Source organism: Xiphophorus maculatus, chromosome 4 (assembly GCF_002775205.1).
Source record: "Xiphophorus maculatus strain JP 163 A chromosome 4, X_maculatus-5.0-male, whole genome shotgun sequence".
NCBI lineage: Eukaryota > Metazoa > Chordata > Actinopteri > Cyprinodontiformes > Poeciliidae > Xiphophorus > Xiphophorus maculatus.
The window spans coordinates 9,069,888-9,082,800 of record NC_036446.1 but is presented as its reverse complement, the minus strand read 5'-3'; the positions used below and the strand labels follow the sequence as shown (position 1 = coordinate 9,082,800).

Sequence of the window (12,913 nt, the reverse complement as noted above, 5' to 3'; positions counted from 1 at the left end):
ATAGTCCTTTGAAGAAAATCCCTGACATGAAAGAGAAATTATGACTATTTCACTATACGTAAATGACTAATTGTTTGAAAACACACTTTCTGGCCATGCGAAGCAGTATTTTTACTTCAGCTTATTATTTAGAATAAGATCACTGTTTCACAGTATTTACATACTGTGTATTTACTTACAGTATTTACATGCAAAAATGTTAATAGAAATAAAGAACATGATCTAACTGCTTTCATTTAAAAAACAGAAAAACCACATTTATTCCTCCCGTTGCTAACACAAACACATTGTGATTATTACTGCTCTGAAAGTGTTATCCAGAACATTTATCGTGCATTTGACATTGACAAATAATCTTGTAAAAATATAAATAGAGAATAACATAATTAGTGCAAGTTAATATTGGAAAAATAATTAGTTGGGCTATTTGCTCTTGTTGCCAACCCAATAGACGTTCTGCTAGCTGTAGTTTGTTTTAAAACTGTTAAGAGAGGCACTCCTTTAGTTTGGATACAAAGACTTGGTTTTTTGTTTTGTTTTCAGCTGAATCTGTTTTCCTTGTAAGCCAGGGAAAACAACAAGTGGGGGAAGTGTGACACCACGCTACTATATAGCCCACCTCCTTGCCAAGACAACCCAGGAGGCCTTCTGCTCTGACCTCTGTCACCCAGACAAGACCAAGAAGTCATAGAAATACCTCCACAAACACACGTGCTTCCAAATTTAGGCTCAAACGGGGCTACAAACATGTAACTGCAATACTTTTGAATATTGAAATGTGGTACAGTTTACTTTGAATTTTGGCAACTTAGCCACTTAAAAATGTACACATTATGTGAATCAAGGGAAGTCAGAGAGCATCCAACTGGCTAAATATAGTAATGGCATTAATAGTATGAATGACCCTTCAAATAGAATGACAATTTCATCCAAGCAAATATTGATATAGTGATCCGATACATTGTGCAGTTTTACACTCATTTAAACTGCAGTTTCATGCACACAGTGAAAACATGGGCAGTTTTTCGGTGCAGAAGTAGGATAAGAAAAGGAGGAGGGAGTTTCCCCTCCACTAAAAGTTTTGTAGAGCTAAAGAGTTGGGGGAAGTCAGTGTATGACGGATGAATGGGGGGGAGGTAGGAGCCACGGGGTGCATCCCACCCCCAGCTATGCCCCACTCGTGCACACTTTCACTCCCACATGAGCACACTGGAGAACCAAAGCCTTGTTAGCTTTTTAAAATAATCAGGCAGTTGGATGATGAATGATTTAACAGGTATGGAAGGAAGGAAGCTCAGGATGCCTTCCGTTTCTCCCCTCGGGCTCATAGGAAGAGTGACAGGCCGACAGAGGGGTTGAGCTCTGGGAATAAACACCATTCCCTTTCATTTCGCAGCTACTGCGTTTCCTGTTGAGATGGCAACGCCGCGGCCCACTAATTTGTCAACAGAGTGACTGGGAGAGGCGACGACAATCTGCAAGTCTCTTTTGAGCGGAGCATGTCAGGATGGAGGCAGGTTGGCTGGCTAGAAGCAAAGTTTTACTCTGAACTGGTACAGATTTCTATCCACAACACCCTGACCAACTTATTGTCTAACATTTAACAGTTTTTCTCATGAATATTTAGGTGAAAACATTTAATAAGAACAACCACTCAGTGCCAAAAAGCATAACAGTTTATTCTTTGAGGGAGCAGAATTACCTGCAAGGTTGTATTACGCACCAGAATGTTACATTTCTGAATTTTAAACCCTGATATTTGGCATTGTGCATATGAACCCAACCAGAGGATGTGTTTTTGAACATTTTATGTCAGTTCTACCACCTTCTTCTAATTCCCCAGATATAATCTGCTTTAGCTTTCACTAACTTTTGAAATAAAGCATAATGATATAAAATCAAAATATTGTCTTATCTTGAGGATACACAGAAATTAGGAGGAACAGATAATCGTAATTGTCAGAGAATAAATGCAGGACGAACCAAACTGGAAAAATTAAGTAATAAAATGCTGCCCTCTACTGTCAATGTTTTGTCTTTGCAGTTACCTTTAAAACATCACAACTACAAACTTCAATGTTTTTTATTGATTGAAGATTAAACTGAAGGAGGAGCAGGAGGAAAACAATACATAGTTTAATTTCTTGCTACTCCTCAAAAAAAGGTCAGATCTCTGAAGCTCATGGCTATTATTCAACCACTACAATTCTCACACCTGAGATGTGGATCTCTTCAACTCCTCCAGAGTTACTATGAATATCTTGGCTGTTTCCTGTTTTAACACAACATTCGCTCCAAAGAGGTTTTTATGGCTTGGGACATTGGTTTTGACCCTAGCTCTGTTTTAAACCTCTCAGACACTTTATCTTTGTTTTGTGTCCTTAGGTCACCAAAGTGCAGCTTGTTCATTAATATTCTAAGGCCGACATACAATAAAAGTATTTATATTAACTTCTGAAGAGAAGTGGTTACCCTGGATTTTATTTTGTGTTTTATCATACTGTAAGAGCAGCAAGCTCTCGCTAGTCTAGCCCCTTTAAGCTCCTTCGTACGCCACACATTTTGTCCAAAAAAGAGGTCTTTAATCCAATTGGTATGTATGTGTCTTTACTGGACATACTGAAGGGAAACATACAGATTCAAAAAACAAATAGAAAGTGATAGTCAAAAAACTGTTTTACTCTTGGGGTGTCAGGCTTCTACAAAAAGAAAATGCTTTTCATCCTTTTTAAACTAATTATTCAACAACCAGTCACAAAGCATTGTAATTGTAAGCTTAAATAACATACAATCCATGATGCTTATATTCTTCAAATAGCAGAAAGACTGTACGTCACAGAAATAACTCAAGTAACAATAATAACACTTTAATTATTTATATGTCTCCCACAATACTGAACAGGGATGGAAACTATTTTCATCTCAGTGAAAAATCAAGGGATATACAATTGCCTAAATTAACAAATAACCAAGAAATTAGATTGTAATTATTGAGAGATAAATACTTTTGGAAACATGTATGGACTCCAGATCCTCATATTTCATTTATAGTAATAACGGAAGCTTTAGATTTGACCAATAACATTATTATTAGAAATTAAAAATAAAAACACACACAACAAATGACTGAGGAAATTCTAAATGGTTTGTTCTGAATCATAAAAACATTTATTTACCTGGCAGGTGCTCTGTGTCAGTAAAACTAATCTGAACTTAGAGGACCTAAACATTTACCTACCTTGTAATTGAACACTATTACTTTCCAAAGGTGTGCACCCAGAAGCATAAGTTCCAGCTTCCAAATGAATGATGTATCCACAGGTGATAATAATCAAATTCCTATTAATGATTCAGCAACCCGTAAAATTTTTATGAGAAGACCCCGTGGAGTCATTATGAAGCCTTGAGATGTTAATTCACCAATTAATCTCAATTGAATTTATGGATAAAATAATCAAGTATATCCATTTGTTCTAATTAGGCGTTTTAAGATATCAATCACACTGCAATTAACAACTAGAGTTAAGCCGTGCGTTTATTCACAGGGTTCAGGCTCAACAGTGTGGAAAAAGATCAATGTTCATCAAATTCAATCAGTCAAATTCGTTTTCACAAAAGTCACCAACCACCAATTAACTCAGATTATGCAGAGCTAAAGACATTGGGTTACACCTTAGCTGTGTAACCCTTGCTCTCAAGAGCTAAAATTGGTTTTATGCCCTAATATAATATAAAAATGCACCTTGGTGGCGGAGTGGTTAGTGCGACCCACATTCAGAGGCAACGTGGCCTCGATGCGGCTGTCACGGGTTCGACTCCTGGACCCGACAACGTTTACTGCATGTCTTCTCCCCTCGCCTTCCCCCTTTCCTATCAGCCTACTTTGAAAAAGGGACACTATAGCCCACAAAAAGACCCCTTGCAGGGCGATAAAAAACAAATAGAAAAAAATAAAATAATAAAATAAAAATGCACCTTAAGCTGCAATGAAATGAAGATATGTGGGTTACACTTTACAAGTGTTGCATAGTTCACTTTTTGTTCCACACAAAGCAGCTGCTACAAGAAATAAATGTAAAGTTGAAATGAATTTAACCATTACAATGGTTGTCTGTTGCATTGGATGTTAGCTTAGCAGACCTCAAATTAGCAGCAATTCAGGGCAGCGCTGTATTGATTTACTGGGTTCCTACATGTTTCTTATGGAAAAAGGAGGAACGACATGTTGAGTGCAAAGAGTGCTACAAAAGTCTTCAACAGGGAAACAATGTTTCCTAAAATGTTTGTGATCCAGTAAGTTCAAATATCAGGAGATAATGGAGATTATAAGGTGGTTATAATTTGGCATGAAGGGGGCCTGACTGTGATGTCCCAATATGTCTATCAGTGTAAAAAAAAATATATCAAACACGCCCACCTTTTCAGACTGTATCTGGACAATGCTTGACAGCAATAAATTCCTTAAATGAGAATATTGGGCATGTCATTAGCACTTTCTTTAACAAGGTTAATATCTGGATTAAAAAGAAGATCAAGTTATGTTTGGTTAAGTGTAGCTACATTTACAGACCAACAAGCCTAACAAATTAAATATGTTTTGATTTGTTTTTTACAATTAATAGTTGCATTATTGCATTTTTTTTATATATTGAATACCTATATGTTTCTCAACTCAAATAAAACGATGCTGTTTCCGTTTCCACTATAAAACCATACAAAAAACCTAATGTCTTCTAAAGAAATGAAAATGAGATTTAAAAAAAATAATTTGAATGAATGTATATGAAAGTTACCAAAGAGCAGCATGCTTCCAGTTTTTGTCCTTACCTATAAACAATCAGATGATAGTGAGTGTAAAAGCAGACCATGCCACAGAGACATAACACACCAGAACAAGGGATGTCATTGCATCATGGTATCTAGCACTGAGCTCTGGAGGCGAGTCTCACCTGTGGAGTTGTTACTCTGAAGGACGTTCCCGTTGTTGGAGCAGCAGGTCTTGGGGAGATGTTGTTCTGGGCCTGGGCTTGAGCCTGGGCTTGGGCCAAAGCCTGCTGAGGAACCAACACCAACTGGCCCAATTCCGTGCGCACCAGCACCATTCCTGCAAGGCAGCGAGGAACGACTATTAGCGCTTAAGTCATATCAATGTTTAATCACACCAACACAGCCATGAGTAAGAAACAGCCAAAGGCCATTCCTCAATTATATTGTTGTATCTCAGGTCTCATGCAGTTTCCCTCCCATTTACTGGTGAGATCAATGTCTGAATTTAAGGCTTTTCTTACAACAATACCTAACAATTAAGATTTTAAATAGATTTCACATAGGAACTATGACACATAAAGGAGCCAAAACTGCACGGCAGGTACTTCAGTAGAGGTAGAGAGAGCTTTGAAATCAAAAGAATATGAAGAAACTAAACGATCATTAAGATTAAAGCATCAAAACAGTTATTTCCGCTTTCAACAAACTTAAAGAAAATGCCTTCTGTTAGTTAATGCATGTACACGTTGACCAATAAAACCAATTAAGGTAAAATTGTCTGATTCTGACCTCTGGTCGATTTACTAATGCATTTCTTTTTATAACATTGACAATTTGTCAAGGTTTATTGTAAATAAAGTTGACCATATATTCTGACCCTGTTATGGTACTGTTAGACTAAATTATTTTTTTCTGCGGTCAGATGACTCAGAGGAAGGGCAGCACAGAAACCCTTCTGAACAAGTAAAGTAAGAATAGTAGCACAATCAATAAATCTGCTCAATTATGTCCAAGAAAACATCTGTTCACTGAATTCTTTGAATTTAGAAAAACTATCAAATTCTCAGTTCAAAAAGCAAAACATATGTCCATAAATGTGGAATATTTGAAATTTTTTAAATAAATATTTTCTTTAAAGTATTTCAAACCAATGGGAAGTGAGACTGGAACAAAATGAATACAGAATAGTTGTACATTCTGCTCTCAGAGCGACTGAGTTGAACTGATAAATTCGGGGCTAGTGCCATTGAAGCTACATCTGGAGTCATCGGCTAAAATAATGTTGCCAAAAACTAAACGTTCTCCATCTCTTTCCATTAACTTTTTACTTTTCATAAGAATAGAAAGTCATTCTGTTTCTTTCTTGTGTATCTGTTATGTCTTCTGAAACCCCATCAGCCTTGGCACATGGTCGCTCGTATACTGAGCCAGGTTCTGGTTTTAGTGGAGATTTCTTCCAGTTAAAAGGGAGGGGTATTTTTCTCTCTAATGTTGATACATGCATGCTCAGTATGAGGGAGTACTGTAAAAGTGACACCTGTGATTGTCTACTGTCGCTACATGTTCGTCCAGGAGAAGTGAATGCAGCAAATCAGTGACTCAATGCAAACTGCGGGGTTTCCTTAGACGAAAAACTTTTTGACTAATTTGAATAATGAACTGAACTCGACTGCATTGTTTGACAACTGGGTTCAATTGAAATGTATGTATGACTGAAATAAAATTACTTTTTATAAAGTGCCTTGAGATGATCAAAATGATTCTGTCAAGTAAACATAATTAAGTTTGTAGTTGAAAGGAAGATATTTAGTTGATGGCAGTGAAACTGGTCTCACAGGCATCTAACATACAGTACCTTGCAAAATTATTTTGACTTTTTTCACACTAAAGCCCCAAATGCCAGTCTAATTCAGACACTTTAACTTATAAACCAACAGAAAATAGTGGATAATTGTTAAGTCAAATTAAAATAATACATTTTTTTCAACAGTTGTGTATGTATGTATATTCAGATCATTTTACTCTGATACACTGAAATAAAACACTGTGCAGCCAACAGCACCAGTAGTACCTGAATTAGCAAACACAGTGAGTCAATCTATGAGATCTTAATAAAAATGCAGTCCAAGAGGTTTGTCAGTGAAAATTTGTGAACAAACAGCGTCATGAAAACCAAGGAACACAGCAGACAGGTTAGGAATGGGTTGTGGAGAAGCTTAAACCAGAACTAGGTTAAGAAAAAACATATACAGCACTTGAAAATCTCATGGATCACTGTTCATTCCATCATCTAGTAATGTAAAGAGTATAGTACAACTAACCTACCCAAATACAATGGCCCAACTAAATAGAAATGCTAGGCAAGAAAATCATTCATTAGGAAAGCAACTAAAAGGCAAATTATCAAGTCCTTTGATAATTGCCAACTACAAAAAGACAGAAATTGGTAACTGTTTACCATTTTTCAATAGACTTATCCTTATTGGTGTTAATCAAATCCTCTTTATATTTCCTCAGGTATTCTGATGATTTGATCTGGTAAACAACCTCCAAGCCTCTGAGGTTGGAAGACCTCCTTGCCATCACCCTAATCTTTAGCTCCCTCCAGACTCTCTAGCAGTTCAGAAAATGGGAATTGTACATCAACATATTGTTACTTGAGAAGGAGTTATTATTAATCCAGAAGGTCCAGCAATTCTTGAGGCAGACTACTGTCTAGTTTATGACATTTTTGAAAAATATTTCATTAGTTATTTTTATTGAATATTTCAATTTGTTCTCTAAGTTTGTGTTGAAACAGATGCAATCATAAAAACTTTGCATCTGAAAGGCTTCAAATCTTAAACCTTTCAAAGAAAAATAATTTTTTTATAAATTATCCATACTAGCCAGTTCTATATCTGAAATTTCCTGTCTGAACTATTGAACAGGCTAATTACAATTAGCAATACAAGCTAATAACAAATGACACCTCTTTATTCTATGTCATTAAGCATTAAAGTAACATCTTTACTAACAGTAGTAGTGAGCTGAAAAAATGTCAATGAGATACACACTGTAGAAGAACAAATGAACTTATTTGCAATTATCACCTTATTTTACATGCAGATCGGCCAAATTGGATGTAGAGGTCAGGGTTGGAAGAAAATCTTGTTTCCTGACTTTAGGGCGCCTTCCCGCTTATTTTGTTTTACTATAAACATGTATAAATGGATAGGAATGCTTTTTCTGTTTTTATGGCAAAACAGAACAAATGAAAAAGTCAGTAAGGCAAAACTTTGGATATAGTGAAGTATTATGTGGAGAGGCATTTCATTAATGGCACCCTGGGCAATCCTTTGTCTTGGAGCCACTCTCCTTCAACCCTGGATAGCCCAAAGGCCTCGTAAATCTCAAACCGTGTCTAAAAAAGTGAATAACCAATTCAGGTTTAACCAGTCTAAGTATTTTTTTTTTCATTTTTGGACTAGATGTGATCAAATGGAGCCCAGAAAAAACTGAAACAGATATTTAATTTTAGCAATTTTTGCAGTATTAGTATTCACAGTCTACAACATTAAGATGTGCTCACTCCCCACTGAGTGGGGTGCAAATAAGTGATAGAAAAACATGGCAGAAAGGCAACATTTGTAATGCTTATGCTGCGTATGCTTATGAAAAATAAACTCACATTAGTAAGTTGTGTTGACTTTTTATTAATGTTGTCATATCCCCAGGAGTTGAGTAAAAGTTTTTTTTTTCTTTCAGTTATAAAAATAACTGAAAGAAGAAAAAGGCAGGAGTGGGAGCCATTTCCCAAGATGCTTAGCGGCATGTTTCTCTATCTTGTGTTGGACCGTGAGTGAGATGGAAATGTGTTACATTGACATGCTGTGTGTATGTGTGTGATTTAAAGACATTGTTCATTTTAATGTATCTGTCAGTTAGCAATTTTTAATGATATTTTGCTTACATTGCTAAGGTTCTGTTTGAACCAAATTATTGAGCTAAATTCAAAATGATTCTAGGCAAATTGCATTATCAGCTCAGATATTTTGTTCATCCAAGTTGATTCTAACTCTAAATAACTGACTAAAAACAAGTAGTTATTTTAAATTTATAATGTGAGTAAACGTAAAACAGGAGAGTGTTCCTGTTTAGGTAGGTGAAGGCAGATTCCTTACATAATGTGAAATATTTATTTGGTGTAAATTAAAGTATTAAGCGATAACTACTAACAATTGACGGTTAATGAGTTATCAAGTCTTAAAAAATAATGTTTAGACGAGGGGTGGGCGATATGGACTTAAAGTTTTATCACAAAATATTGTGCCACTGTTTTAATAACAATAAAAATGATGACAAGGACTATTTATTACCTCTTTTGTAGCTAACTGCATGGCTCCATAAACACAAATGATCCGCTCTTGAAACACATAACTATATTTCTAATACACTTCTTTTGGATAACGCATAATGAAGTGTGATTTATCACTAAACTGCACAAAGTAACTGCATTTAATCATATTTTCAAATTTATTTAGATTTTATGAGACTCTTTTTGGACAAACAGTGGAGGAAATAGTTAAACAGCAATCTTGACAATAGAGAGATTAATAGTTTGGAATTCATCATGACAATGATAAATAAAAATTCTTATCACTATAAGAAATTTTATGCAATAAATGATAAACTATACCATAAATGCTCACCCATGATTTAGACAACTTGCCTTTTGTTGTTAAATCAACTTGATGAACTTTAAAACCAAAACAATGCTCTACCCTTACAAAAAAATCCCATGAAAATCACATGTGGTTCATACAAATTTTTACATGTGAATGATGTGTGAATGATGTGAATCACATGTGAAAGCACATGTATACATGTGATTTTGGAACATTTCGTGGTAAAATCACATGTGATTCACATGTGATCACTATGGTTGACTTTACTTGCACTTTCAAGGCAGCAGGTGGACCTTCATTTTCAAATTAAACCACCTTCAATTAGTTTACAGTGTACATCTTTACAAGGGAAGACTAATCGTAGAGAACAAAGCGTTTTCATAAACACCAAGAAAAAAAGCACATTCTCTCCAACCCTCCAAAATAAAAGCTTACCCTGTGGGATGGTAAAGCCAGGGGGAAGCTGAATGGTGGTCTGCTGCTGTGAAGGTCTGACAATCAGCTGGGGGGCTACTATCCTCTGAGGCGTTGGGACCCCTGGACGGGGTTGAGACAGTGTAGGGGTGGCCACGACAGGTGTTGGAGAGGGAGCTGTGGGCCTGACTATACTCATGGTGGAGGTCACAGCTGTGGTCTGGACAGTTCCACAGACAGATGTGGTCGCAATGGCGGTGGCACACACAGCTGTTGTAGCGGAGCTCAGAGGCTGGGTCACTGTGGTGGTGGTAGGAGCTGCTGTAGTGGTTGTTGCTGGTGTGATAGCGCAGGAAGCAGACGGTAATAGAGTGTTTATTACAGAGCTCACACTACCAACCTGGCTTTGCGTTACAATATTGGACTGACAGTCGTCTGTTTTGGAAGCTCCGGTGTCCGTGGCCGCCTTGCTGAGATCTCCCGTGGGAGATGAGGATGTGGCGGGCTCTATCCGAGCACCCTGCTGGACCAGCGCCGAAACGCTGGTCCCGTTGCCGTTCTGGGCAATACTGGCTACGATGTGACTCGGGAGTCTGTGCAAGGCAATGGTGGGAGTCCCCCGGTCCAGAGCAATAGCCGACTGACCCACGGGGAGGTTTGCGTTGGACAGAGTGAACGTGGAAGTGTTGATGGCCGATCGAGTGGAGTTTGGCGGAGTTGCGCCCGGGTCCACGGAGCTGATGATGCTGCTGTCGGTCACTGCTGTGATGCTGCTCCGTCTCGTCGTCACCGCTGCGCCGTTCAAACTCTTGATCCGCGCGGAGGGGCTCCTTCTCGGCGTCGCGACGCGCTTCCTCGGAGCGCTGGCCTCCGCGGGCGCCTCACCTGTGCACTGGCTCACGCTGGCGCTCCGACTGGATGTGGTGCTGATGCTGTCCTGCGGGGATGCCAAAGTTGACACGCCAGATGCAGTCAGCGGTGTGATGGATGCTCCATGTGATTGAATGCCGCTGCTAGTGGCGTTCACACAGCCAGCCGAAGTGCTGGGAGGCTCGCCAAAAGAAGAGGAGCAGCTCAGCGACGGAGAGGTGACAGTTTTATCCGGGCTTGCGTCCTTAGAGTTCACCTCCTGGCGCATCTCAGGTTTATTCCACCGTCCAGGTTGTTGTTGTTGTTCTAGTGTTGTGGTACTCACTGGAGCTGGGAGCGTTTTTCCTAAGTGATGGTTAGCAGGGGCCACAGAGCCAGCGCCTCCGTTTTCGTCTGCTTTCCCCGCGGAGTTGCTCTGCCCAGACAGCTGAGACTCCAAAGAGCCCACCAGGTCGCTAACAGCCTTCTCATCCACCTCTGAAAAGAGCATATCTTCCAGGGGGTCGGAGGCGCCCGCCATCTCTGAGCACAGATAGCAGCTTTATAGCGGCCGCACCGCGCATGCGTGTTACTAGGCATTGTGGGAATGAGCCTAACGTCACCAGATGAGGGGGAGCTCTACGGGAGATTTTTTAACCCTCCTGGATCTCTTGACTCTTTTTGGTTGTTGCTATAATTTCATTTTTATATAAAATTATTGAGGTAAATGGCATAGAATGTGTTCAGGTTGTTTTTTTGGGTGCGAATTTTATTTATCCACGTTATCTGTTATTGTCACCTTCCCAAAATAATGGCTTAAGTCATTTTCTTTTTTTGCCAAAAGTGATGTTATTTTTTTATTATTATTATTATTATTTGCATAAAATATCTTTTGAAAAGAAAAAAGTTGATTTTTATTATTATTATTATTATTATTATTATTATTATTATTATTATTATTATTATTATTATTATTATTATTATTTGCTAAATCTGTTTGGGCAATGATATGACTTAGAGCATTATTTTACGAAACCAACAATAAGCAATTTGTCTTAAATAGAGTAAAAATATGACCTTTGACTTTTTGTGCCTGTGCATAAAAACTGACTCGCATTCAGAATGTTATTTTAAACACTACAAATCTCAATGTCTTTCATTCCCAGATAAAATTGCATATTAAGGCCATTGTAGATAGAAAAAGTAAAAGTGCATTTCCTCCAAAAAATAACTCAAAAAATTTGAGATTAATTTCAGGCATTTTCTTGAAACAACTAAAAAAATTCTGTTTGAAAGGACAAAAATTGCTTAAAAAAGACTCAGAAATTTCAATAATAATCTCAGAAATTTTCTACAAAAAAACATGGATGTTTGTGAGTTTCAAAAGTCAATAATTTCTGAGTTTTTTCTAGCAAATTTATGACTTAAAAAATGAAAAGTTCCTTATTTTTTTCTATAAAATTGCTAATTTTTTTGTCAGAATTTTTTTTTTCTATCTTTGACAGCCCTAATACAATGTCATACCTCAGAAACCTTCCTATTCCAATTTCATGTTCTATTGCTTTAAGATATTTTTCTTTCAATATACCATTGTTACCATTATTTAATACCCTCAGGAGATTCGGATTGTTTTTCTTTAATCAATCAAATTGATGGTTTCTGACATGAAAAGAAACATACATATTCCAAAAGATTAAAAAAAGTTCTAAAGAAATTATGTTTTTAATATACTTCTGATATATCTGCTGAATCTTTTGTGGTATTTGGCGGTCACATTCATACGTGGTACACACCATAAATTGCCACTTAGTACTTTAGTAGTTAGTACTTTACCGTGCTCTAACATACATATATGTAACACATGTTTCATATTTTGGAAAAAAAAAATTAAGTGTTTCTTCTGTTTGAAATTGAATGTGTTATTCTGGTGTGTGTGTGTGTGTGTGTTTCCATTTTAGTCTTTAAAACAACAGAATTTGCACCTATGTATTTTTGAAATATTGCCCATCTAATTACATAATTTTTTTAAATATTGCAAAATATTACAAAATGAAAATGTTTGGGTGCTGTGTGTCTCTGATGTGTGGTAATGGACTGCTGACCATGGTGTACCCCTCTTCTTGCCCAGTAACCGCTGGCGATAGGTTGACTTTTATTGACGAATTATCTTTTTTATTGAATAATTTAAATTGGTTAAGATACTCGATTATATGTAT

The 12,913-nt window shown here is 37.2% G+C and overlaps 1 protein-coding gene across 5 annotated transcripts in view; it reads right to left on the bottom strand.

The window, feature by feature from the left end:
- LOC102224043 (transcription initiation factor TFIID subunit 4-like) overlaps positions 1 to 11,280 on the bottom strand; it is a 101,849-nt gene extending 90,569 nt beyond the window's left edge. For all 5 annotated transcript variants that reach the window (XM_014472916.2, XM_023332978.1, XM_023332981.1 and 2 more), the window contains exons 1-2: positions 9,870 to 11,280; positions 4,950 to 5,104 (exon numbers count right to left, since the gene is read on the bottom strand). In XM_014472916.2, coding sequence (XP_014328402.1) covers positions 4,950 to 5,104; positions 9,870 to 11,238 — 1,524 coding nt within the window. In that variant the 5' untranslated portion in view covers positions 11,239 to 11,280. The remainder of the gene's footprint in view (positions 1 to 4,949; positions 5,105 to 9,869) is intronic.
- Between the last annotated feature and the right edge of the window lie 1,633 nt (positions 11,281 to 12,913).